The sequence below is a fragment of the Nansenia antarctica genome, assembly GCF_963989245.1.
Source record: "Nansenia antarctica genome assembly, chromosome: 1".
NCBI classification, from domain to species: Eukaryota; Metazoa; Chordata; class Actinopteri; order Argentiniformes; family Microstomatidae; genus Nansenia; species Nansenia antarctica.
The window spans coordinates 83497797-83522922 of record NC_137674.1 but is presented as its reverse complement, the minus strand read 5'-3'; the positions used below and the strand labels follow the sequence as shown (position 1 = coordinate 83522922).

At 44.4% G+C, this 25126-nt stretch overlaps 1 protein-coding gene across 1 annotated transcript in view; it reads right to left on the bottom strand.

Annotated features, from left to right (window-relative positions):
* The window catches only part of frem2b (FRAS1 related extracellular matrix 2b), a gene marked incomplete at its 3' end in the record, with an annotated part of 115509 nt that extends 93098 nt beyond the window's left edge, over positions 1-22411 (bottom strand). The window contains exons 1-2 of the mRNA XM_080548981.1: positions 17386-22411; positions 15699-15788 (exon numbers count right to left, since the gene is read on the bottom strand). Coding sequence (XP_080405107.1) covers positions 15699-15788; positions 17386-22408 — 5113 coding nt within the window. The 5' untranslated portion in view covers positions 22409-22411. The remainder of the gene's footprint in view (positions 1-15698; positions 15789-17385) is intronic.
* Between the last annotated feature and the right edge of the window lie 2715 nt (positions 22412-25126).

Below are 25126 nucleotides of genomic sequence, written 5' to 3'. Positions count from 1 at the left end.
CGCGAATTCGACCTGTAACTTAACGTTGGAACGAGAAAACCTGTGGCGTTCCTAGTAAACCTACGTAGATGCGAGCAAAATCAACAACGGCGCCTGCTGGAAGGCTCAATCTGATGTCAGCACCCAGCACGTCTTTTGATTGGATACGCACTATTGAGATGCGTAGCAAGGTAATTTGCGTATCTTTATACCGTCTGCAATCAGCTACAATGGCGGAAGGGGGAGAAGAGGCAGATGTGGTGGCAGATCTTAAAACAACGCCATTTTCTAGAAGAACTTTCCAGGAAAAGATAGACATTATCAGAGAACGGCCAACCCCGACTCTTGCGAGCCTTTCTCAGCGGGGAAAAGGGTTTGTCCGGCACTTTCAGATCGCTAACTACGAGCGGTACCCCTGGCTCACAGGCTCCGAAAGGCACTGCAAATTGTACTGCTGGCAATGCCTGCTATTTGCAACAGATCGATCGGGTGTTTGGAGCCACACTGGTTTTGCAAACTTGAGTTGTCTAACCAAGGGAGCAACGAGACACCAAAGCACGGCTGGGCACTTACAAGCAACGGTGCTTTTGAACACCTTTGGGGACACTCGAGTGGATTTACAGCTCAACAGACTGTACAACAGAGTAATTGAAGTATTCCTGAGGAAAGAAAGGAGGATGGATTTTGTTTTCAAATGAAGTTGTTTTGGTGAGTACAAAGCATTTTATTTTTTATTTTATTTGTATATATTTTTGTCATTTTATTTCGTTATTTCATTTTATTTTCGTTTCAATATTAACGAATTAATATATAGGTAATTAAAATTCATTTTATTTTCGTTTCAATATTAACGAATTAATATATAGGTAATTAAAATGACAAATATAGGCTTATAAAATAAATGTTTGATGCGTCTGTTGCAGGTTGCAAGAGATGTGGAGATTACGTGGGTGGCGCACGTGAATCAGCTGTGCAGTAAAAGTACTCAAGGAGACTTGTTGAATTGTTTTGTCACGTTTCTTGACGATAAAAGTGCCTTTTATTTAAAAGTTTTGACAGTATCCAAGCGAAGCGATCTTAAAGATCACACTCTTCATTGTAAATGCGGATTTATTGATTAAAAATGCTTCGGAAATATTAATATAACTCTGTTGTACTTGTCTGATTATGTTAAGGTGATGCAACGCCCGGTTATACTGTGTTTCTGTCTAGTTTCTAGAGCCATGGCGTCATAATGATGGTATTAAGAGGTAGAATAATTCAGGTAGGACTGTGTCGGACATCACTGAAGGCCTAGGTGTGAAATGCACCGCCCGCCACTGCAATTAAATATAATCAGTTTTACAGTCTGATACTTGAGGGAGGACCCTCATCATACACGGGGGGACCCATGAAGCAGGGCTGTCTGGGGGTCCTTAAACGAGCATCAAACACTTAATTTCTTGCATTCTGGTGAATTTAGATGCAATTTGTGCCCTTTCTGCATCAATTTATGGTGGAAATGTCATTATTTATGTAAAGGAAAACACAATATTCAGGCACCAGATGACCATTCAAAATGTAATGTAATATAATGCAATATAAGGCTCTCAGGCATTCTGTACTTTCAAACATGTATTCTCCTTGAGCAGTCAATATCAACTATCAGCTATTTCGCTAGCAAAAACGAAAGCTAACTTATTTGCGAAACAGCGCCCCCGCCACCACGTCGGCGCAATGCCGCAATTGCAGTTAGAAATTACCTCCGCGATCACATTCATACATTTATTGACAAACTTCTTTGCATTTAAAAATAATAATCACTTGTGCACTGTTGGTTAAATCCCCTGCATTCTGAATCAACTTTTCTCTTTACCAACCGTTTGGCCATTTTTCATCTCTCTGAATGTTCGTTCTAGCTCGCGTGCACCTGCTATAGATCCGTGCTTGTTCACTATGGAACGTTACGTTGAATGTACCGCATTCTGTGGGCGGGTGAAACTAACTAATAATGTTATTAATGAAAATAGTTTATAACTAAGGGACATTTTAATTTGAAAGCCAACCTTTAATATCAAATACAGATATGATATGATTAAAACATATATTTAAAGTTTAATTTTCAAAACATGTTTCTGGCATTGTTGAGAGTGTGTGGGGGCGACGTTGTTCAAAGGGCCGGTCCAAGTGTGGGGGCGCGGGCCGAAGTTTGGGGACCCCTGGTCTAATGGAAGTGATCAGGTAGGCTACCAGTCCTCTACTGCTAAACCCGAGCGCGCTGGACTGTGGAACTTTCTATGTTAAGCATAGGCACCTCGACAGCGATTTTTTTTTATGCTTGTTGTAAAGAAAAGGTCTATAATGCATTGAAATGACATTAGTACATCAGACATTAGACATGGAAATATGTCATATGCGCGACTGTCCACAAATCAGCCTGTAACGTTAGACACAGCACCTCGACATAAAAGCGATTTTTTGGTTATGCTTGTTATAAAGAAAAGGTCTATAATGCATTGTAATGACATTAAACTAAGATAATAAGATGGTTATCATAATTTTTCTAATCTTTATTAATAAGTAATTACAGAGAAAGTAATGACATTTCCGCATTGAATAGAGCGACATAACATTTCTGTAGATGATTCGGAATGCATCCTGGAATCAAGGGGTATCGTACCCCTACGGCTTCAAAGCTAGTCTGGTCCTGGAATCGCTCGAAACGAAGTCATAGTTAGCCCTCTAAATGAAGCCATGGCTCGATGAAATATGAATTGGGACACCCCTACCCCTAAACGTGAACGCGCAAAACGAAGCCATAGGGGTGAAAACTAAGCCGTAGGGGTGAATTGGGATTGGCCCTAAGTAAGGTTTGTCAACACGTTTTAAATTTATTTTGATCAGAATTCTCTGCCTTCGGGGCTTCCGGTTACGATGTGAAAGGAGGTAGACGCGTGGAGGGTGGCTCCCAGTATTTCATATTTTAAATCTCAACTATCGTGATCCCTTAAACATATTTTTAAGAAAAACAATTAGAAAAAGTTCAGTTGTACAACTTGTCTCGAGGATATGCCCAACAAACGCACCAAAAGGGGCACACGACCATCTACACCTCAACAGCTAACAGAAGACGCTAGCGAAGTAGCTAATATGGCGGCCGAAGCCTTAGCGAACCTGCCTACCGACCTACAAAATCTCCGCTTAATGCTAGTCACAGACATGAAGGACATGATTAAGGGACTGTTCGAAAGCGCCCTCTCTCCACTCAAGGAGTCTTTAGATGCTGTGCAATCAACCATGGTAAACGCATTGCTGAATTAGAAAGGGCGCTCAACGGATACAGTGACACGACTATAGCCCTGGAAAAGACCTGTGAACGACTTAGCTCGGAGAACGAAGCTCTCGCTAGCCGCGCGGAGGACATTGAAAATCGGTCCCGCAGGTGCAACCTACGAGTCATCAATATCCCAGAGAACGCGGAGGGAACGGACACTGTTAAGTTCATGGCTGAGTTCTTTACAGAGGTCTGCAAAGATGTCTATCCAACTCCCCCCGTGCTGGACCGTGCACATCGGATTGGCCAAGTACGCCCTGGACCCACTGGACAACCCAGAGTGATGATTGTCCGTTTCCATTACTACCAGGACAAAGCCCGGGCTCTGAGATGCGATCGTAATCAGCTCGTATGGCGTGGACGTAAAGTACCATTCTTCCCAGACTACAGCATCAACACATCCAAGCAGCGTGCATCATTCGCCCGAGTGAAATCACTGCTCTACGAGAAGAAGGTCAAGTTCGTCTAATTTATCCTGCTCTTCTAAAAGTGGACTTCAAGGACAAAATCTACGACTTCAAGACTGCCCCAGAAGCACAACGGTTTTATAACCAATGCGTTTCTGGAGCGGATGGTGGCGGGGATGCTGACTAGTATATGGCCATATGCGGTGAGCATAAGCTATTCTGTAGCTGACACACCAAGAGGAAACGATTACCTTCATGACTGCTAGTATAAAGTTAAAGCTATGCTTAGCCTAACTAACTTCTATATAGCATTAACCATTTTTCTTTTTGCCCCGTAATAACGTTACCGTGAACTGTTGACAACCCACGAAGGATTTAATTTATAAGACCCTGATCATAAGCCACCGGGGCTGGCTAGCTCTATGTTTTGTTTATACTGTGCTTATTTTTCACCGGGAGGCTGCATCGCTTTTTTGAACTGCGATACTATGAGAGGACAATTGGACCTATAACCGAACTTATGCCTGATTCGATTGAACACTTTATACACGGACCAGTTTAATTAATCACTGAAAATCGTTCAGACTCTCCATAGGCTTCATAGGATGATGATAACGTGAGTAAACAGTCCCCAGGTCATTATCCAGCTAACTCTGAGCTAATTTCAGGGATTGCTCAACTCATTGACTGTTGTTATTACATAGTTACATAGCGCTGTATTATGGGTTTACTTCTTACCATGACTAACTGTTTATATACGCGCGCATGCTTAAGGTGACGTTACATAGCGCTGTATTTCGGGTATACTTTCTCCTATTGCTAATATGTGTGTGTTGGTGTGCATGTGTTTGAATTGACGTTGCGTGATGCTGTATTACGGACCTACTTCCTTCTTTGATTGAATGTGTGTGCGTGTGCTTAACGGTATTGACGCTTACGGTTCAAACGCCTTTATTACTTTTCATCTATAGCCGGATAGCTCTTGTATGAGAGGCTACCTAGAACTAAAATAACACCGGAGCAGGAGCTGGGGTTCGTTGAGGGGGTCTGTGATATATCTAAAGGGGCGTGCGTTTATACGCGCGCATATCATTCACGCAGCGGGTGCATACATGCATAGGCAGGTGTGTGTGTGTGTGTGTGTGTGTGTATGTGTGTGTGTGTTGCTGTGTGTGTGCTTGTTGCGGTGTGTGTGCATGTTGCTGTGTGTGTGTGTGTTGCTGTGTGTGTCTGTGTGTGGGTTGTTGTGTGTGTGCGTGTGTGTGTGTGTTGCTGTTTGTGTGTGTGTGTGTGTGTGTTGCTGTGTGTGTGTGTGTGTGTTGCTGTGTGTGTGGGTGTGTGTGTATGTGTGTTGCTGTGTGTGTGTGTGTGTGTGTGTTGCTGTGTGTGTGTGTGTGTGTGTGTTGCATGTATTCTGAACCCCGGCAGCTCTGTTTTAGCGACACTGGATATGGGCTATATTCATTCATCATATTGACACTGTTTCTTTTTGTTGTTGTTTGTTGTTGTTTTTCTTGTACTCTGGGAGCCACCCTTAGTGCTTTAAGGTTAGAATGTATAAGAGTTGCGTTAACTGGGAACATTTTGGATGTTTTTTCCCGCTGTCTTTTTCATTTGGGGAAGAAGACTTAGGGACTGGGGAGGGACTGTCTGCAGAAAAGTGCTACTCACACCAGAGGTTTTATTGTTTGCTTTCTCTTTTTATTCATTTTCTTTCTTTTCTTGCTGTACCTATTTTACCCCATCTATTTTGTTTTGTCATCTGCTTTGTTAAACAAGGAATCATTCGCTCTCCAAGACTCAATGGAAGTAGGCCTTGCAAAGGCATTACACTCACTGTAAGGATGCTTACAATTACTTACCTGCTACACTCACAATATGACCAATTTAGGCAATAAGGATAAATACTCGAATGTTCGGTTCCTATCATGGAATTTGAAAGGCTTGAATGGTCCAGTCAAAAGATCTAAGGTTTTTCTACACTTAAAACGTCTAAAAGCAGATGTAGCCTTTTTGCAGGAAACTCATCTTCGGCTGTCAGATCCTGTTAGACTGCATAGTAACTGGGTAGGCCAATACTTTCACTCGAGCCTCAATAGTAGGTCGAGAGGTGTAGCTATTTTAATTAATAAAAGACGTAATTTTGTGGTCTCGGAGGTCAGGGTAGATACAAAAGGCAGATATGTTGTTGTGGCGGGTACCCTTTGCCAAACACCAGTACTCTTAGTAAATGTATACGCTCCCAACTGGGATGATGCAAGCTTTGCCAGCAACCTGCTATCGTCCCTTCCACACTTGAACACTCACCATCTTATTTTAGGAGGCGATCTGAACTGTGTGATGAACCCTCTATTAGATAGATCAAGCCCTAGGACTCAACAACAGTCCGCTATGTCTAAAGCTTTCAGTGTATTTATGAAGGCAAATGGCTGTGTTGATCCTTGGAGAGATAAAAAAACCCACGCCAAGAAATTCTCCTTCTTCTCAAACACTCATAACACTTTCTCCCGCATAGACTATTTTTTTGTTGACCAACTTTTCCTGCCAGCTGTTGAGTCATGTGATTACACGGCCATAGTCATCTCGGACCACGCAGCGGTGCACCTTGATATCAATTTATTTTCTATCAGTCAGAAAGAAAGACCTCTTTGGAGATTCAATTCCCTACTTCTCTCAGATAAGATTTTTTGTAAATATATCACAGACTCAATTGACTCATTCATTATTTCAAATAAAACAGAAGGGACTTCGGCTTCCCTCCTATGGGAAACCTTGAAAGCTTTTCTCAGAGGCCAAATAATCTCATACTCGATTTCGTACAACAAAGACAAGCAACTTAAATTTGATAACATATGTAAGGCTATTTCTGACATAGACCAAAATCTTGCTTCTAATCCTGACCCAGAACTATGTAAGAAACGACTTGATCTTCAATCACAAGCCAACTTACTGACTACGTCCACAGCTGAAAAACTCTTGTTGAGATCAAAGGCCTCATACTATGAATATGGGGACAAACCTAGCCGTCTACTAGCACATCAGTTGAGACGACAAGCAGCTGCTCGGCTTATCCCACAAGTTAAAGACAGCTCAGGCACTCTCCAATCTACTCCCTCTAGTATAAATGAAACGTTTGTCACTTTCTATTCCTCCCTATATAAATCAGAATTTCCAGCTGATTCGTCTAATATGATAACCTTTCTATCAAATCTCGACATCCCTAATGTTAATCTGGCTGACGCAGAGAATATGGACAAATCTCTTGACATAGATGAGCTTACTAAATCAATTAAACTAATGCAAAATAACAAAACCCCTGGCCCTGATGGCTACCCTGCAGAATTTTATAAGACCTTCAATACCAAGCTTTCCCCTCTTTTACTCGACATGTATAATGAATCTCTAGCGAACGGCTCCCTTCCCCCCACTCTGACACAAGCTACTATTTCCCTTATTCTTAAAAAAGATAAAGACCCAACTGACTGTGGATCCTATAGACCTATATCCCTCCTAAATGTAGGCAGTAAAATACTAACAAAGACCCTTTCCGCTAGACTAGAAAAAATCTTACCTAATATTATTTCAGAAGAACAAACCGGTTTTATTCAGAAACGCCACTCTTTCTCGAATGTTAGGAAGCTCTTAAATATAATACATTCTCCATCATCTTCGAGTCCTGCGGAGGCGGCTATTGCTCTTGATGCTGAAAAGGCTTTTGATAGAGTGGAATGGGGATATCTATTTGCGCTACTCAAAAGATTTGGTTTTGGCAATACATTTATCTCATGGATTCAATTACTGTACATCTCCCCCAAAGCTAGCATTTGCACCAACAACTTTAGGTCCGCCTATTTCCCCTTAGCACGAGGAACAAGGCAAGGGTGCCCCCTGTCTCCACTTCTATTTGCGCTAGCAATTGAGCCACTCTCCATCTCCCTCAGGACCTCACAGCTCTTCCAAGGTGTGTTACGTGGGGATCCAGAATACAGGGTCTCTCTATACGCGGACGATTTACTTCTATACATATCTAACCCTGTCTCTGCTGTCCCCCATATACTCTCAATCCTTCAGAGCTTTGGCGTTTTTTCCGGGTACAAACTGAACTATAGAAAAAGTGAATTCTATCCTATCAACAATAGTGATAAACAAATCACACAAGCCGAACTACCATTTAATATCTCAGCTCAAGGCTTTAAATATCTTGGTATACAGATAACAAACTCATTCCCCTCTCTCTTTTCTGCCAATTTCTCCCCCCTACTTGATCAGGTAAAATCAGATCTCCAAAGATGGGGCAGTCTGCCTCTGTCCCTAGTAGGCAGGATACAGTCAATAAAGATGACGATACTCCCTAAATTCTCATACCTCTTCCAGTGCATCCCATTATTCCTGCCCAAATCATTCTTTAAATCTCTTGATAAAATCATCTCCACATTCATTTGGCAAGGCAAACAGCCCAGGATTAAAAAACACACATTGCAAAGAGGCCGTGACAATGGTGGCTTGGCTTTGCCTAATTTCATTTACTATTACTGGGCTGCCAATATTCAAAAGATACATTACTGGCTTCACTCTCCTTTGACAGACTGGTGCTTGCTGGAAGCTGAATCTTGCTATATATCCTCCCCTCCTGCAATGATTTACTCTAAATTGCCTATATCCCCCTCCAAATTTACCTGCAACCCAGTGGTGTTAGCTACCCTTAAGATTTGGGCCCAGTTTCGTCTCCACTTTAAGTTTACAGACAGCTCCATTAATGGTCCTATAAATAAGAATCATCTATTCCCTCCCTCCACTTTGGATTCCGCCTTCTTGCTCTGGAAGGACAGAGGCCTTACAAACTTTTCGAACCTCTTTGAGAATAACATTTTTTGTAGTTTCGAGATGATATGCACTAAATATAACTTGCCCCGGAGTAATCTCTTTCGTTATTTTCAGATCAGAGACTTTGTGAAAACCCAATACCCCTCTTACCCCGAAGTGCCACACAATCAACCCTGGGAAAATCTTATGGCGTTCACACCAGGTCAAAAAGGCCTTATCTCAAATATATACCGCTCTCTCACTTGTCTCGACACACACTCTCTAACCAAAAATAGGAACAAATGGGAAACTGAACTCAATGTAAACTTCACTGACGAGTGGTGGGATGGAGCGATAGACTGCATTAACACCTCAACCACTTGTGCCAGATTAGGCCTTATTCAATTCAAAGTCTTCCATAGGCTTCACTTTTGCAAATCTAAACTCGCAGCAATATATCCTGATGTAGAGGACAAGTGTGAACGATGTGCTTTATCCCCAGCCAATCTTACCCATATGTTTTGGTCATGCCCTAGGCTGGTAACCTTCTGGACTACTATCTTTAAGATACTGACAGAGGTTTTTTCTGTTAATCTCGAACCCTCACCCCAGATAGCCATATTTGGAGTTCCACAAGATTTCAGTCTCCTAACCACCAAAGATTCTAATATAGTAGCATTTACTACACTGCTGGCAAGGCGTAGAATTTTACTAGGATGGAAATCTCCAACTCCTCCTTCAATAGCCATGTGGCTTACAGACATAATGCACTTCCTACTTTACTATTCAGCATGTTAAATGTGCAACAAGAGGAGAAAAAACACTGGATAAGGTATACACCAACATCAAGCGTGCTTACAAGGCTAGACCGCTAGCTCATCTAGGCATGTCTGACCATGTGTCAATCCTCCTGATCCCAGCCTACACTACCATGAGGAAAAGTGCTCCCATCACCACTAAGACTGTCAGAACCTGGCCAGCAGGGTCCGCTCCACTGCAGATCTGCCTAAATGACACCTCATGGCAGGAATATGAGCATGAGGACCTGGAACAGTTCACGTCGTCGGTTCTGAACCACATAGTGAACTGCACCAACTCAGTCACCGTGGACAAACGGGTCCGGGTCTACCCCAACACGAAGCCATGGATGACTGGGAAGGTCCAAAAACTGATCAATGAGAGGGACAACGCCTTCTTCGCAGGGAAGGGCACACTGCTGTACAGCACCACCAGGGCTAACCTAAAGCGCGGCATCCGGGAGGCCAAGGCAGACCACAGAGAGAAGATTGAGGAATGCTTCCTGAGCAACGACTCCAGGCGGGTGTGGCAGGGGGTTCAGCACATGACAAACTTCAGAGCCAACAGGCTCACAGCCGCAGAGGACGACCCCCTGCTGGCGGAAAAGCTGAACTCCTTCTACGCCCGGTTCGACGAGGGGCGAACGGAGGTAACCACAACACAAACACCACTCTCTCCAGCTCTCAGCAGCCTCACCCTCACAGAGCATGAAGTGAGACGCGTGCTGAAGGCGGTGGACCCCAGGAAAGCCTCTGGGCCGGATGGCGTCCTGGGACGGGTGCTGAGGGACTGCGCCGACCAGCTGGCCGAAATTTTCACCAACATCTTCAACCAGTCCCTGTCCCAGGCCACCATCCCACCCTGCCTGAAAACCTCAACTATCATCCCAGTCCCGAAGAAAAGCACGGTGAGCTGCCTAAACGACTACCGCCCGGTGGCACTCACACCAATCATCATGAAGTGCTTCGAGAAACTAGTCCGGGCCCACAGTCACACGCCTCCCGCCCAACCTGGATCCATACCAGTTCGCCTACAGAGCCCACAGGTCCACAGAGGACGCCATCGCGACGACTCTCCACTCCACTCTATCCCACCTGGAGAGGGGAAACAGCTACGCGAGACTGCTCTTTGTGGACTTCAGCTCTGCCTTCAACACCATCCTTCCAGACAGGCTAGTGACCAAACTACTAGACCTGGGACTATCACACTCTATATGTGCATGGATCAAGGACTTCCTGTCTGACCGCCCCCAGAGGGTGCGGGTGGGCTCCCACACCTCCACAGCCCTCAGACTCAGCACTGGGTCCCCCCAGGGCTGCGTGCTAAGCCCCATCCTCTACAACCTCTACACCTACGACTTCGCCCCCGTCCACCCCAGCAACTCCATCGTAAAGTTTGCAGACGACACCACCGTGGTGGGCTGCATCTCGGGGGGGGGACGAGGCGGCGTACAGGGATGAGGTAGAGCAGCTGAGCAAGCTGTGCAAGGTTAACAACCTGCTGCTGAACCAGTCAAAGACCCAGGAAATCATCGTGGACTTCAGGAGGAAAAAATCTGAGGTCCAGCCCCTGCTCATCGACGGAGAGAGCGTGGAGAGAGTCTCAACCCTCCGATTCCTGGGGGTGCACATACAGGATGACCTGTCCTGGAAGAACAACACAGCAGCCACCATCAAGAAGGCACAATAGCGGCTCTACTTCCTGAGAGTCCTCAGGAAGGAACACAACAAGCAGGAGATACTGGTGGCCTTCTACCGCTGCGCAGTGGAGAGCATCCTCACCTACTGCATCTGCAACTGGTTCTCCAGCTGCACAACCGCAGAGAGAAATGCGCTACAGAGAGTCGTGAGAACAGCCCAGAAGATCACCGGCGCCCCCCTCCCCTCTCTGGAAGAGCTGTACAACACACGCTGCCTCAGGAAGGCCTCCAAGATCTCCAGAGACCCATCCCACCCTGGGTACGAACACTTTGCCCGGCTGCCCTCGAAAAGGCGGTACAGGACCATGGCCGCAAGGACAAACAGACTGAAGCTCAGCTTCTACCCCAGGGCCATCCAGGCCCTGAACACAGCAAAGACCTAGGTTCTGGGCCCTGGACAGTCTGGACGGATTGATGGCAGCTGCTGGATTTAAAAAATTCAGGTGTAGTGCTGAGGCACAAATGTGTACATTTCTAGCCTGCAAACTGCGACACTTCAAATGAATGTGCAATAACACTATGTGCAAAATGACAACCCTAGTCGTCTATCTGTACAGTATAGTATAGTGGATAGTGTACATAGCCTTTATTTATGTAAACCAGCTCCTTCCCTTCTTGTCTTTTTTTAGTTTTTTTTTTCTTTCCTAGCACCAGGGGAGCCACCCCTCCCAAATTTCGTTGTTTGGTACCTGTACTATAGCAATGACAATAAAGACCATTCATTCATTCATTCATTCATTCATTCATTCTAAGGTTAGAAAAGTTCACGCTTAGAGGTTCAACAAAAAAATTCTACTTGCACTGGCAACCGTTCATTACATATTTTGAGAGCCTGACAGCACTTCCTACAAACTGATGCTTTTGTAACTAGGGCTGGGTATCGCCACTGATTTCCCAAAACGATTCGATTCCGATTCACAGCTCACAATTCGATTCGATTCACGATTCGATTCGATTCGATTCCGATTCGATCTAGTTACAATATAAATGTTTTGCTTGAATATGAAAGAGATTCTCAGAACTAATGCTATAAATGGTTCAAGGAACCCTATAACATGTAGCATTGTTAAACATATCAATGTTTACATTAAGAATTGACTCCAAAGCAGTTACATGAATGTACTTTTTATTGGAACATAAATAAACATCATTGACCAACATTTTGCTAATCCAAAATGCACCCAGACATCTGACTTTAAGCCTGGTGGTGACTTGAGTGTCCCTGCCATCGCCATGTTTTTAGATTTTAGTGTTGAGACCTCTCGTTGCGTGAGATATGATAAATTCTTGTAGCGCGAGATCTCGTTGCGGGTTGAAGCTGCAAGCAAAAAAAAAAAAAAAAAAAAAAGATCGATCTCGGGATTTATGAATCGATAAATCGCTCATTCAATGAAGATCGATTCAGAATCGGGAAATAGATTTTTTTAACCCAGCCCTATTTGTAACCAAGCAGTTTGTTGTCTGCCTTGGCCTCTGAGACCATGACGTTTCCAAATAAAACTGACACTAACTTACCTATGAATATATTGTAGCTCATGATCTGATGCCTGAATATGACTTATGTAAGCAGCAATCTCCTACTACATCATTTATACAACCTAGCAGAATTCCTTATGATATTATTTCCCCCCCAATTTTTTCTACATTTTATTATTATAATTTTTTTGTGTATATGTATGTATGAATATATTTAAAAATATATAATTTCTTATAATTTATTTTTTATCTATTTCTTTACTTAACGTTTTTTTTTATGTTTCTTACTACCATACAGATTTTTATTTTTATTTTTATCTACTCACTAAATTGTTAGTAAAATGTGTAACTTGTTTATATGTGTGTGTGGCTAGATGGACAAATCTATATGTATGCAGACATGTTTGAGAGGGAGGGGTGGGTGGAGGGCAGGGAGAAAAACAAGAAATATTCATGCCTTTTTCAATGTACATGACATCTTCTATACTGGAATAAAAAAAATATAATAAAAAAAAAAAAAAATTCTCTGCCTTCTCTCAAGCATAACTTCATGGGGAGGAACTTCAAGGTTGTTTTTTTGTGTTATTATCAGGGGTGCACATAACTGGTGCGCCAGTGCGCATGCGTTGCCAAAATGCATGCTGCGCGGCAGATCAGCCGCATGAACGCGCTCTTGCGCACCAACAGCTGGAACCGCTGGGAGAGGAATTTACTTCCTCAAAATCCAACTGCTGACTGCTGACTGCTGCATCACTGCAAGCCCCACTAAGTAACTATTTGCCGTCCCCTCAGCCGAAGGCCCGACGAGTAATCCATCACAACAGTCGACCGACGACGACCACGGCGACTCCCCTCACGAAAACATTCGGAAAGTATCGTAACTCGTACTTTCATTCCGCGTATCGCGTATCGCACAGTTATCACGCCGCCACGTGAAAATTCAGTCCCGAACGACTCGTCGCTAAAAGGAAAAACAACACCAAGGGACACGTTTCTTTTCTCTGAAGCTTTCAAACGTTCAGACGTTTGTTTTACAGCTTCATTATCGCACCTCGACCTCTGACCCAGGGAATATGGTTGGGAATTCTATTAGAAAAAGAAGAAAAAAAGACTTTGTTGCACAATCAAAATAATGAGCTATTTAAAGTGATAGCCTACAACAGGGGTGCTCACACTTTTTGGAACCAAGATCTACTTTTCAAGTAGCCAGTCTGCCAAGATCTACCAGTCTAGTTTCAACATCGCAAACGTACATGCACGTACTACAAACACACACACACACACACACACACACACACACACACACACACACACACACAGTTCCCAGCCTGCATAGTAAACTCACAATACACTTTCCCTCTCTCTGTCACACAGCCACAGGAGAAGACCATCACAAACCCTCCCTCTTTGCTATTCTCGCTCACACACATTCACACACACACACACACACACACACACACACACACACACACACACACACACACACATTTGCCAGTCTGCATAGGGAGCCATAGCACAAACCCTCCCTCTCTCTCCCCCTCTCTCTCCCTCTCTCTCTCTCACTCTCTTACACACACACACACACACACACACACACACACACACACACACACACACACACACACTCACTTTCTCTCACTCACACACTGACAGCCAGTCTGCAGTACCATAGCCAACTACTGATCCAACAAACAGAAAAGTAAACCAGATACAAAACAGGTAGTTCCCTAGTTTGAAAGGAGGAAATAAATGCATTTCTCTACCTTAGTGGGAGACCTGGCACTGGGAGGAGGCAGCTAGTTTCTAGTAGTCAGGGCTGTAGGAGCTGGTTGCAAGTTGTCATCAGCCACTGTGGATCTGTCATCGAAAAGGCAATCTGCAGCCTCGAGAAACTTTTTTCACAATTTCGCCGTCTTTGAATGACTTCCTGTGTTTAACAAGAACGTGACTGACACGATAAGAAGCTATCGTTGCAGCCGTACGTTTTCGCTCTTTTGCCACATTTCCCTTCTTCGAAACAGCCATCGTAGATTTGCTGATCAGACAGACGCATTTCCAATAAAACATCGTGTAAAAAAGTCCTCCTCCCATTCTGGATGGAAGTTGTACGTTATTGGTTTCTTACTTGGTCCAGCTTCCCCACTCATGTGTATACCCCTTCTTTAGTATTATATAGTAAATAGTAGAACATTTAATTGGAAGGCTAACTAGGTAATTAGTCTCGCCGGTATTTTGTATTTTGTAGTTGGTGCTGTTGACTGCGCATGCGTGGTGAACCGCGTGTTAGGTGTAGGTGAAAAGATCAGATCTCAGACTGGCTACAGGTACGTCAATCAAGTGGCAAAAGCCATAGTGAGGATGGATTTTTTTCAATGCCATGCGATCTACCCATACTACCTTTGCGATCGACCGGTCGATCGCGATCGACGTATTGGGCACCCCTGGCCTACAACATCCTCTACCATGGTTGAAATTGAGGACAGTATTAACAGCAGTCAAGAGAGCAGTGATGATGATGATTAAGCTTGCAGCATAAATAAATGCTTAGGCTGTAACTTTTTGTTGAAAAGTTGATTTCAGTGTTTACAGAACAGAGCAGTGCTTAAAGAGATGTCAGTTGATTTCATTGTGTTTAAAGAACAGATATTCAGTTAGTGCTTAAAGAGATGTCAGTTGATTTCATTGTGTTTAAAGGAGTCTGACAGACTTTCATGCTTAAAGAGCAGTCATTTGATTTTGCATTTGTTTCTTTTGTTTTGCACACAATCATTTGTTCGTTCATCTTTATTTATGAATAAATGTCGTTTTGCTAATATAAGTTATCCATGTATCCCTTTTTTATCCATCCTGTGGGACGGGTCGTGACTCGCGAGCTCGGGGAGCACCAAGCAGCATCCCTAGGTGCTCCTCTGAGCACTGGCCCAAAAAAGTTATGTGCACCCCTGGTTATTATGTTAAGGTCCTTACCTGTTGCTCTGTTCTTTATCATTATAGTTATCTACCCTTCACACCGACGCATTCATCTTCTTCTAAAATCGAATATCCCTCTCCATCACAAGATCTACAATTGAGAGGTTTCTATAATGTTCCCAGAAAACCTCAAAACTCTCAATGATAAAAACGTTTTATCTGTATCATTGTTTAAGGTTATCCATTACAAGTCTTTGAGCAATAACCTAATGGACACAATGGACATCATCCACCAGAACAAAGTATGTCTTACCGTTGTCTTCGATAGAGAAATAGAAGATGTCACTTGTAGCATTATCCCCATCCCTCAGCACGTAGCAGATCTTCATGTCATCAATGTCAGCTGGAAAATAAAATCATATTGATATTCATTAATCTGGAATCTAAGACAATTAAATCATGTAGGAGGCGGAGAAAACGACTCGACCGAAATCGTCCAAGGTATGGGAGCACTTCACATTAAAAGCTACTAAAAAATGGTGCAACCTATGCAAAACCGATCTTGCATGGCACGGGAGCACAACGGTGATGCGAGAACACCTTAAAAGAAAGCATGTGACAGTAATGGATGAAGACGGCTCCACTTGTGAGTTCTGGCGAAGCATCAGCTAAATGACTGTAATGTAATGCGATAGCCAGTGAGTGTTTGCTCGCATTCATGAATTCAATATTGCATGACAAGTGTATTTAGCTAGCTGGCTAACGTCAGTGGTAGAGCAGAGGTGATAAGCTAAAGGCTAGCTAGTGGTAGCCTACCAAGCTACCCGTGAGTTAGAGTGAGGCACTGACTGTAGCCTAGCCTATTGTATGGAGTGAGAGGACACATTGCATTGTTTTGGAGCATATCTGTTATATAAAAACATGAATGTCTTGTCTGTAGCCTATATTGCACTTTGGGTTACTGACCTTTACATTAAGCAAAGTTATTACCTAAAACAATGCATGTATTGAGCTAGAGTTCAACTACTTTATTGAAACAATCTACCGCCATAGTCCATGGCCTGTTGTTAAACCTATTTGATGTAGCAAAGCCTTTTTTATTTATATTATTTATAATTTTTTATTAATACTTATTCATTTTGCACATGTATATGTATAGGCCTGGCTGATTTAGAAAACATAAAATAAAATTTGCAAAACATTTGTTTTTTTGGGGTATCCGATTAATCGAAAAAATGATCGGCAGATTAATCGATTATCAAAATAATCGTTAGTTGCAGCCCTAGTCAACACTCAAGCGAGCAAAACATGTAGGTATAGGCTACAATTAGCAACTTAAGTTACATAGTGCAACTTTAAGTGCTGCTGTCAGCTAGGATTGAAATGTTAAGCTACTTACAAAGCTTGCTATTTGTACTAGGGTTGGGTGGTTTTTCAGTTTAACCGAAAACCTTGGTATTCAAAAATAGCATGAAAACGTCATAAATTGCTTTAATAAACGGCTTAATAAAACTGGCCAGGTAGACAGAATCTTACACACGTTGTTCACATTACCGTAATTCCTAAACTATGTACTATCAAAAACATTCTAACGGTTCCTGAAAGCAGAGAAGCTGCACTTTCTATTTATTACGGTAATTCAAAGCACAAAGCTGTGGACAGTTGAAGAGAGAAGCAGCATTACGGGCGCTCACAAACTGTTTCGAACATGCTAAATATTTTGCTTATGTGCAATCACACTTTCCACTTTACTGGATTAATATCTATTTACTTAATTATTATGGTAATTAAAAGCACATAGCTCAGGGTATGTAAATACTAAGCTAGCTAGCTAACATTAGCTTGTAATTTGCAGTTTGCATGCTGTTGTAACTTTTTTGATCAACATCTAGCACAAGAAAATAGCAAAGTTGTTTGTCAATTACCCACCGGGTTTAACAGTTTCTAAAATTGGAAACCGCCCAACTCTAATTTCTACATAAATTGAAAGACTTCCTTACCTTGCGTGAAGGTGGTGATGGTGGCATTGCCTTTCCCCAAGTTGATGAGGTAGCCGTGCTCTGGGCCCACAGTGATCTTGAAGGTCACAGAGACGTGGAGGCTGTCTCTGTCCTCTGCCTTCAGGGTCTTACTGGTGATCCGGAAGGCCAGGTGACCGGTCTCCAGAACCCTCAGAGTCGGGCCACCCTTGTTCACCACGATCTGCGGCACTCCGTTGTCCACGGAGAGGATTGTGATCTTCATCATTTGTGGCTTTCGGGTCTCGAACACGGTGTCCGGGAACACGTAGAAGTCGGTGTGAGTTCCGTCGGTGACGGTGAAGGAAAAGCTGTCCTCGGTGGACTCTGTGCTGTCGTGTTTGTAACTGATCATGTTCTCATTCAGGTCCTGCTTGGTGAAGGAGGTGACACGCCGGGTGTTGTTGAAGAGCAGCTTGCCATGAACGGGAACCTGGGTGACCGTGAACTTGAGGAGGCGGTCCACCGTGTCGCGGTCCTCCACCGTGAGCTCGAAGGGCGTGATCAGCTTGTTCTCTCCTTCGATCGCCGATAGGCCGTGGATGGTCAGCACGGGCTTCTTGTTGTCCACGTCCGCGATGGAGACGCGGAAGGTGCGGAACACCGGGTTGTAGCCGTCGGTCACCTCGAACTCGAAGCTGTCCATCTTCACCTCATCGTCCGACGTGTGGATGTAGTAGACTTTGTTACCGGCGAGCTGGATCTGCGTGAAGGAGGTGATGGGCATGCCTGGTGTGTCAGTGCACTCCAGGTGGCCTCTCATAGGTGCTCTGGTGATGGTGAAGACCAGGTGTTCGTCAGGGCTGTTTAAGTCATGGGTGCTGAGTAGATCGGTGGTAAGGGTCACCCTGCCCCCCTCCTTCAGAGAAACGCCTTTACTGACCACGTCGGGGAAAACCATGTCGATGCCTCCAACTGTGACGTAGAAGTACCTGTCAATCAGCGGATTGATGCCGTCAGTGACATCGAATTTGATGAGGTCACGAATCCCTTCTTGCCCGTTGTGGATATACACGATCAAACCCTGGTCGATGTCGTTCTGTGTGAAGTTCATCCCAACTGTGATGTTTCCAAATGTCCCATATGGTGTTTTCTTCTGTAAATACCCCTGGCCTGGCCCGTACTTAATTATGTACATCAGGGAGCTATCAACAGAGTCCACATCGGTGGCTTTTAAGAGGTTGTTATGTATCACTTGTACATCACCTATTTCTATTTCAAGGCCGTCGTTTATTGCCATCCTTGGTGTTTCATCGTCGACTGGGATGATCATAACTATAACTGTTTTCTTCACACTGAATTTGCCGTCTGTGAGAGTGACGTCGAAGCTGTCCTCTGTGGTTTCTGAATCGTCATGCTCGTATACAATGCTGGAGGCCTCTCTTATCTGATCCAGTGTGAAGTTAGTGACTGAAACAGTGCCGGTGGATAGTTGATTGAGAATATATCCATGCTTGGGGGGTCTGGTGATAACGAATGTCAGTTCATCCGAGGGGATATCTGCATCAGCGCCGTTCAAAATGGGTGTGTCGATTACTATGTTCATGCCTTCCATAACCACAAACTCCCTCATGTAGATCTCTGGCTTCTCATCATTAGAGGGAGTTATGGCAATGGGGAAGAAATGTTTCTCTGAAAAGTTAACGCCATCAGAGCACCTGAACGTGAACCTGTCCTCCACCGGCTCTACTCCTCTGTGAATACTTTGAACATAATAGATGTGGTTTTGTCTAATGTCCTTGATGGTGAAAGCGCTGATAGCCGTCCCCGACCTGGACTTCTCTGAGCCCGGGGCTGGGGATATATTCTCCACATAGCCTGAGGTGGGCTGGACAATTATCGTGCAAAGGAGGTCATTGTTGGGGGTGTCAATATCATCGGCGCTGATGTGAAGGATTTCAATGACGGTCTTCTCTCCCTCCGGAACACTGAACTGTGGGCCCACGAAGACCTCTGGGGCCTGGCTGTCCAAGGGAAGGATGGTGACCTGTACTCTGACCCCGATGACTTTATTCCCCCCTACAGTCCATTCGTCAGACATATCAGTGAGGGTCAGATTAAAGTAGTCATCCTTCGTGGTGAGGCCTATCTCCCCGCTGGTGTGGGCGTAAACCACCAACCCGTTGATGATGTCCGCCTGGGTGAATCTACCAGAGGAGACTCCGTTCACCAGGATTTCACCGAAAACGGGGGGGTCCTCAACAATGAAGGTCAGCTGGAGGTCATCCGTGTCTTCGTCTCTTCCCTGGATGACGTTTGTTGTGATTTCAGTGGCTCCGTTTTCCAAAACGTCGATGTAGGAACCTATCGTGCCGGCCGGGAGACTGATAGTTGGCGTCTCGTCATCGATAGGCTTCACGGTAATCCTGACGGTAATTGTGACGACATGGACGTTGTCGCTAACATCCAATTGAAAGCAATCACTTGTGGACTCGTCTCCGTTGTGGATGTAGGAGATTCTGTAAGTGGCGATGTCTTCTAGATTGAAGGAGTCCCCTTTGGTCATGTCAGTGAATGTGTACTGCATCTGGCCATGCAGCGGGGGCTGAGTGACGGTAAACGATATCTGTTTGCTGTCGGTGTCTGCATCTATGGTGTCCAGTTCAGCACTTGTGATTGTATGAGTGCCTCGCTCAAATATAGTGAAGCCAGAGTTGGTTATCTGGGGTGGTTTGTTGTCAACAGGCTGCAAATATATGGAGAACACCCCTGTAATACTGTTGCCAGAGGTGTCTTCGACAGTGTATTGGAACTGCAAAACATGAGCCGTTATTCCCAGTTCAAGGTCAGGTGGTTTGTAAGCTATTTTGTGGTGGTTAATCTGTGCTTGAGTGAATTCTGTCACTTCAGTGTCTGGACTTTCAGTTAGAACTATAGAACCCAGTACAACAGGGCTGTTCTCGTCTGTGTCCGTAGGCGGTTGTGTGACGGTGTATTTAAGGTCCCTATCCTCCGAGTCCAGGTCAGTGTAGCGAAGGAATTTCTTGCGGAAGTACGTCAGTTGATACTCGTGCACGGTGATGAGCAAAGTGGTGCCTGGGTACAGCTGTGGGGGAATGTCGTCGATAGGGAGAACCTTGACGACGAACGAGGTATCGCCCGATTGGTTAGGGGGGTCGTTGTCATCCTGAACCCTGAAAACGAACTGATCCATGACCGTGTCGGTTATGTGAGGCCCGACGTGCCTGTAAAACAGTTTCCCGTCAGTGATATCTTGCTGCTGCCACTCTGTTACTACCTTCTCGTATAGTTCATCCTCGGTGTTAAACTTCCAGGTCGACGGGTCCTCAGGGGCCTCAGATTGGCGCAGAAGCACCTCTCCGATAGTCGAGAAGGGGCGCTCTACGATGAACTTAATAGTCGAGTCCTCAGAGTCGATGTCTGCCGCGCTGAGCATCAGAGGGGATATGGGCAGCATTTGGTTCTTGAACAGTATCAAGCCGGTGTTGGCGTTAATAATCGGAGGCTCGTCGTCGGTTGGAACAACAGTGATAGGAAACAAGAACTCTACCTCGTTTTTGCCGTCGGTCATCCTGAAGATGATGTTGTCGCTGTAGGTGTCGCTGCCGTCGTGCTGGTAGATGACAACGCCGGTGTCGAGGTCGGCCGGGGAGAAAAACGTACTCCTGGAGCCGACGACAGTTAGGTCGCCGTGCCGCAGCCCGTCGATCACAGTGATCCTGACGCTGTCTAAGTTGTCCTCGTCGCTGATCTCCAGGTTGTGTGAACTGGACAGGGGCCTCGACTGGCCCTCGTACAGCAGCTGGCCGGTGTTCCTGGTCACAACAGGGGCCAGTGTGTTCATGGGCTTAACGACAATCATGAAAGCGAAAGGGTCGGACACAGCCCCCTCTGTGTCTACGACCTCGAACTCAATCTGGAAAATCCGCTCAGTGTCAGAGTCCACAGTGGGGGGCTTGTAGGCTATTTTCAGGTCTTTGAGATCTCCTTGATAAAACGATGTTATTGGCAAATTTCTGTCGTCCGTGCTGACAATGTAGCCCTCCTCAAAGGAAAGGGGGGATGTGATGTTGAAGATTAAATCGTCAGGATTAGACTCGACATCCTCAGCGGCAAGCATGTCAGAGGTTATGGCGGTCATTACAAACTGGTCTACTTCCATCATCATCATCGCCACAAAACTTGGTTTGGGAGCAGTGTTTTCCTCTCCCTCTCTAATGCGCACCATGATTTTGAAAAACTCCTGTTTGAGCAAATTACCCTCTTTATCCTGTAACTCCACAAGCATCGGGATATAATCCCTATTCGGCGATTTATAAGCAAAGAAGTGTTGATAACGTATATTCATTCTGATAAATTCATCACAACCCACCATTTCCTCAAATGTACCCTCATCCACAAGTCTTCCATACCTGGGCAATGCACTACCACTGGAGAGAGACGCCACCTTGCATTGATGGGTGGTCCTATCAAAGGTGAACTCCAAGATGTTCCTATCAATGGGGTTACTTGTACCGAGCAATTTCTCCACCGTCAGAGGCATATTCCTGGTTAATACTTCCAGTTGTGTAAAAACCACCTCCACTTCCATCATAAACGGTATGATTATGGTCTCTGTTTGAGTGTCGTACCTGAGTTGTAATCTCACCCTGTCCTTTGGAGGGCTCCTGGACCCGAAGTGTGCGTACTTCACCTCGTTTGGACCGAATTCACAAGGGAACTTTTTCGGGGAAAGCTGACCAGGTCTCTGTGCCAGCGGGTCGTTCTCCAACACTGTGATGCTGCATCTGTCACCCGGCTGGACTTGGATCACCAGGTCGTTGATGGGATCAATGAAGACAGATCTTCCAAAAGGCACGCGTATTCCGTTGTTGGCCACCAGTATCGCATCCTCTGATAACTCCGATCTCAAGGCGTATGATAATCCATAGCTGTCAAAAACCTGCGCCGCGACTGTATCACCTGTCAGGATCACCGCAAATAGAAACGTGTGCGTAAAAACAGCGCCAATCCCCTGGCACTGCGGGCGAATAATCCAAGCCATTTGTAGTGAAGAAGCTTTGAACTTTGCACATTAAAAAAAAAACTGATTTAGTACGAGTTTTAGATTATAACAGCATCTGAGTTGACCGATTTCGCACACACCTCCGCGGTAAGGTGCACCATCCTCTCCCAGCAGAGGCACAGAGATAAACTTCTTTATGCACTTGGAAAACACAGGAGTGAGAGAATCACGCCCACGTCCTTCTGATTGGATGATATTCACGGTGGAATGCGTTTGTCACGTTTTTAAATATACGTGAGGATGTCAGTCGAGAAACAGAAAGGATAGGGCATGGGGTGGGTTTGTAGCAGGTTGAATAATAATAATCATCATCATCATCATAATAATAACCTTTATTTGTATAGCACTTTTCCTGCAAACGTTGCAGCTCATAGTGCTTTAAGAGCATAAAAACAGTAATAGGACAATAGTAAAACTGTAAAACACACAACAGCAATAATACAAACTACATAAAACACTTCACACATAACCCATACTGATTAACTTAGTAAGTAAGTAAGTAAAATGTATTTCTATAGCACCTATCCCAGACCAGGGGTCACAAAGTGCTTTACATATACAAGAACATAATAAAAGAGCAAAAGTCATAGCAGGTTAAAATAGGCAAACACCTGAAAATAAGAACAAGTAACAAACAACAATATCAACAGGACACAGAAAGACAGACTTTTGGGTTAACCTCTTAATTGTTTAGATCTTTCTAATATAACGTTTCTATCTATCTATCTATCTATCTATCTATCTATCTATCTATCTATCTATCTATCTATCTATCTATCTATCCTTTTCCTCTACCAACATAACACTTTTCAAGCCCACAGCGTTTCATATTGTTCTAGTTACAATTGTATGTAGCCTAATATTCACTTGGTGCTGAACAAACAATCAATAGAATGAAATGTCGTTGCATTTTCATTAATTAGTTAATACCTACATATTCCACATAGTATATTGTAACTTATAAACCCTCTAGTATAGTATTTTGAAAACATTTATTAATGGTAGACTACTGGCTTTTTCCCCCTTAGTTTGAATTAGAAACATAGACCGAAATCTATATGGTTCCTGGCCGCAAGGACAAACAGACTGAAGCTCAGCTTCTACCCCAGGGCCATCCAGGCCCTGAACACAGCAAAGACCTAGGTTCTGGGCCCTGGACAGTCTGGACGGATTGATGGCAGCTGCTGGATTGAAAAAATCAGGTGTAGTGCTGAGGCACAAATGTGTACATTTCAAGCCTGCAAACTGCGACACTTTAAATGAATGTGCAATAACACTATGTGCAATATGACAACCCTAGTCGTCTTATCTGTACAGTATAGTATAGTGGATAGTGTACATAGCCTTTATTTATGTAAACCAGCTCCTTTCCCTTCTTGTTTTTTTTGTTTTTTTTTTCTTTCCTAGCACCAGGGGAGCCACCCCTCCCAAATTTCGTTGTTTGCTACCTGTACTATAGCAATGACAATAAAGACCATTCATTCATTCATTCAAACACAATCTGTGACAATGCAATATTTTAAATAGGCTAGTTGATATCTAAAAAGAAAGAAAAAAAACAGCTGTCATCCAATAAAGAGTAGGCTAGTTGCAAAGTGCTTACACTATTAATCAAATCCATTCACATAATTATGTTACTAATACATAAACGTCTATGATACCGAGGGGTGTTTAGGAAAGTCAATAACACTAGAGTTGGATAACTAACATGTGTTGGCTCCCTCTTGTGGTACTCTTTGGTACTGTAGACATGTTCAGTAATGATGAGCACACTAATGTGTTCTGAGCAAGCTATGTATCCTTGTGTCTTTTTTCAAGTTTTTTTTTGTGCTGTCCTACCATTTTGCCCCATGGATATGATTTTGTTTGTGGTTTCTCTTATTTTATTTACATGTATTAACTGCCTAAACGACTACCGCCCGGTGGCACTCACACATTTACATTTACATTTTTGGCATTTAGCAGACGCCTTATTCCAAAGCGACTTACAATCAATACATTTGAATACTAAGCATGTGAATCAGCAGTCCACTATTCGTTGCAGGAAGAGTACTCTAGCTCGGGCCCGGGGCCACTGATAGAAGGAAAAACCTTCTCCCTATTATCGCCTTCTACTAAAACTTTTTTTTTTTTTTTACTGGAGAAACTGAGAAACAGCACAAAGGGGGCAGTAGAAGTTCTTAGGGACACAGTAGAGGGGAAAGCGGGTGTCTTTAGGAGACGTAGTGGTGAGGGTCAGAAGATGTCTCAGGAGGAGCAGTTAAGATGTAACCTGAAGAGATGGGTCTTCAGTCTACGACGGAAGATGGGTAGTGACTCTGCCGTTCTGACGGCCGTGGGGAGCTCATTCCACCAGCGGGGAGCCAGTGTTGTGAAGAGACGTGATCGGGCAGCCCGACTGCTGTGTAGAGGAGGTGGGGCCAGTCGGCCAGCCGAGGTGGAGGAACGGAGTGAGCGGGCAGGGGTTTGGGGGGTTACCATTTCCTTCATGTAGGCAGGGGCTGTCCCTTTAGCTGCCTGGTATGGAAGCACCAGGGTCTTGAATCTGATGCGAGCTGCTATCGGGAGCCAGTGCAGGGTGCGAAGGAGAGGGGTGACATGCGAGTATTTGGGGAGGTTGAATACCAGCCGGGCAGCAGCATTCTGGATGAGCTGCAGAGGTCTAATTGCTGAAGCGGGGAGCCCAGCCAGGAGTAC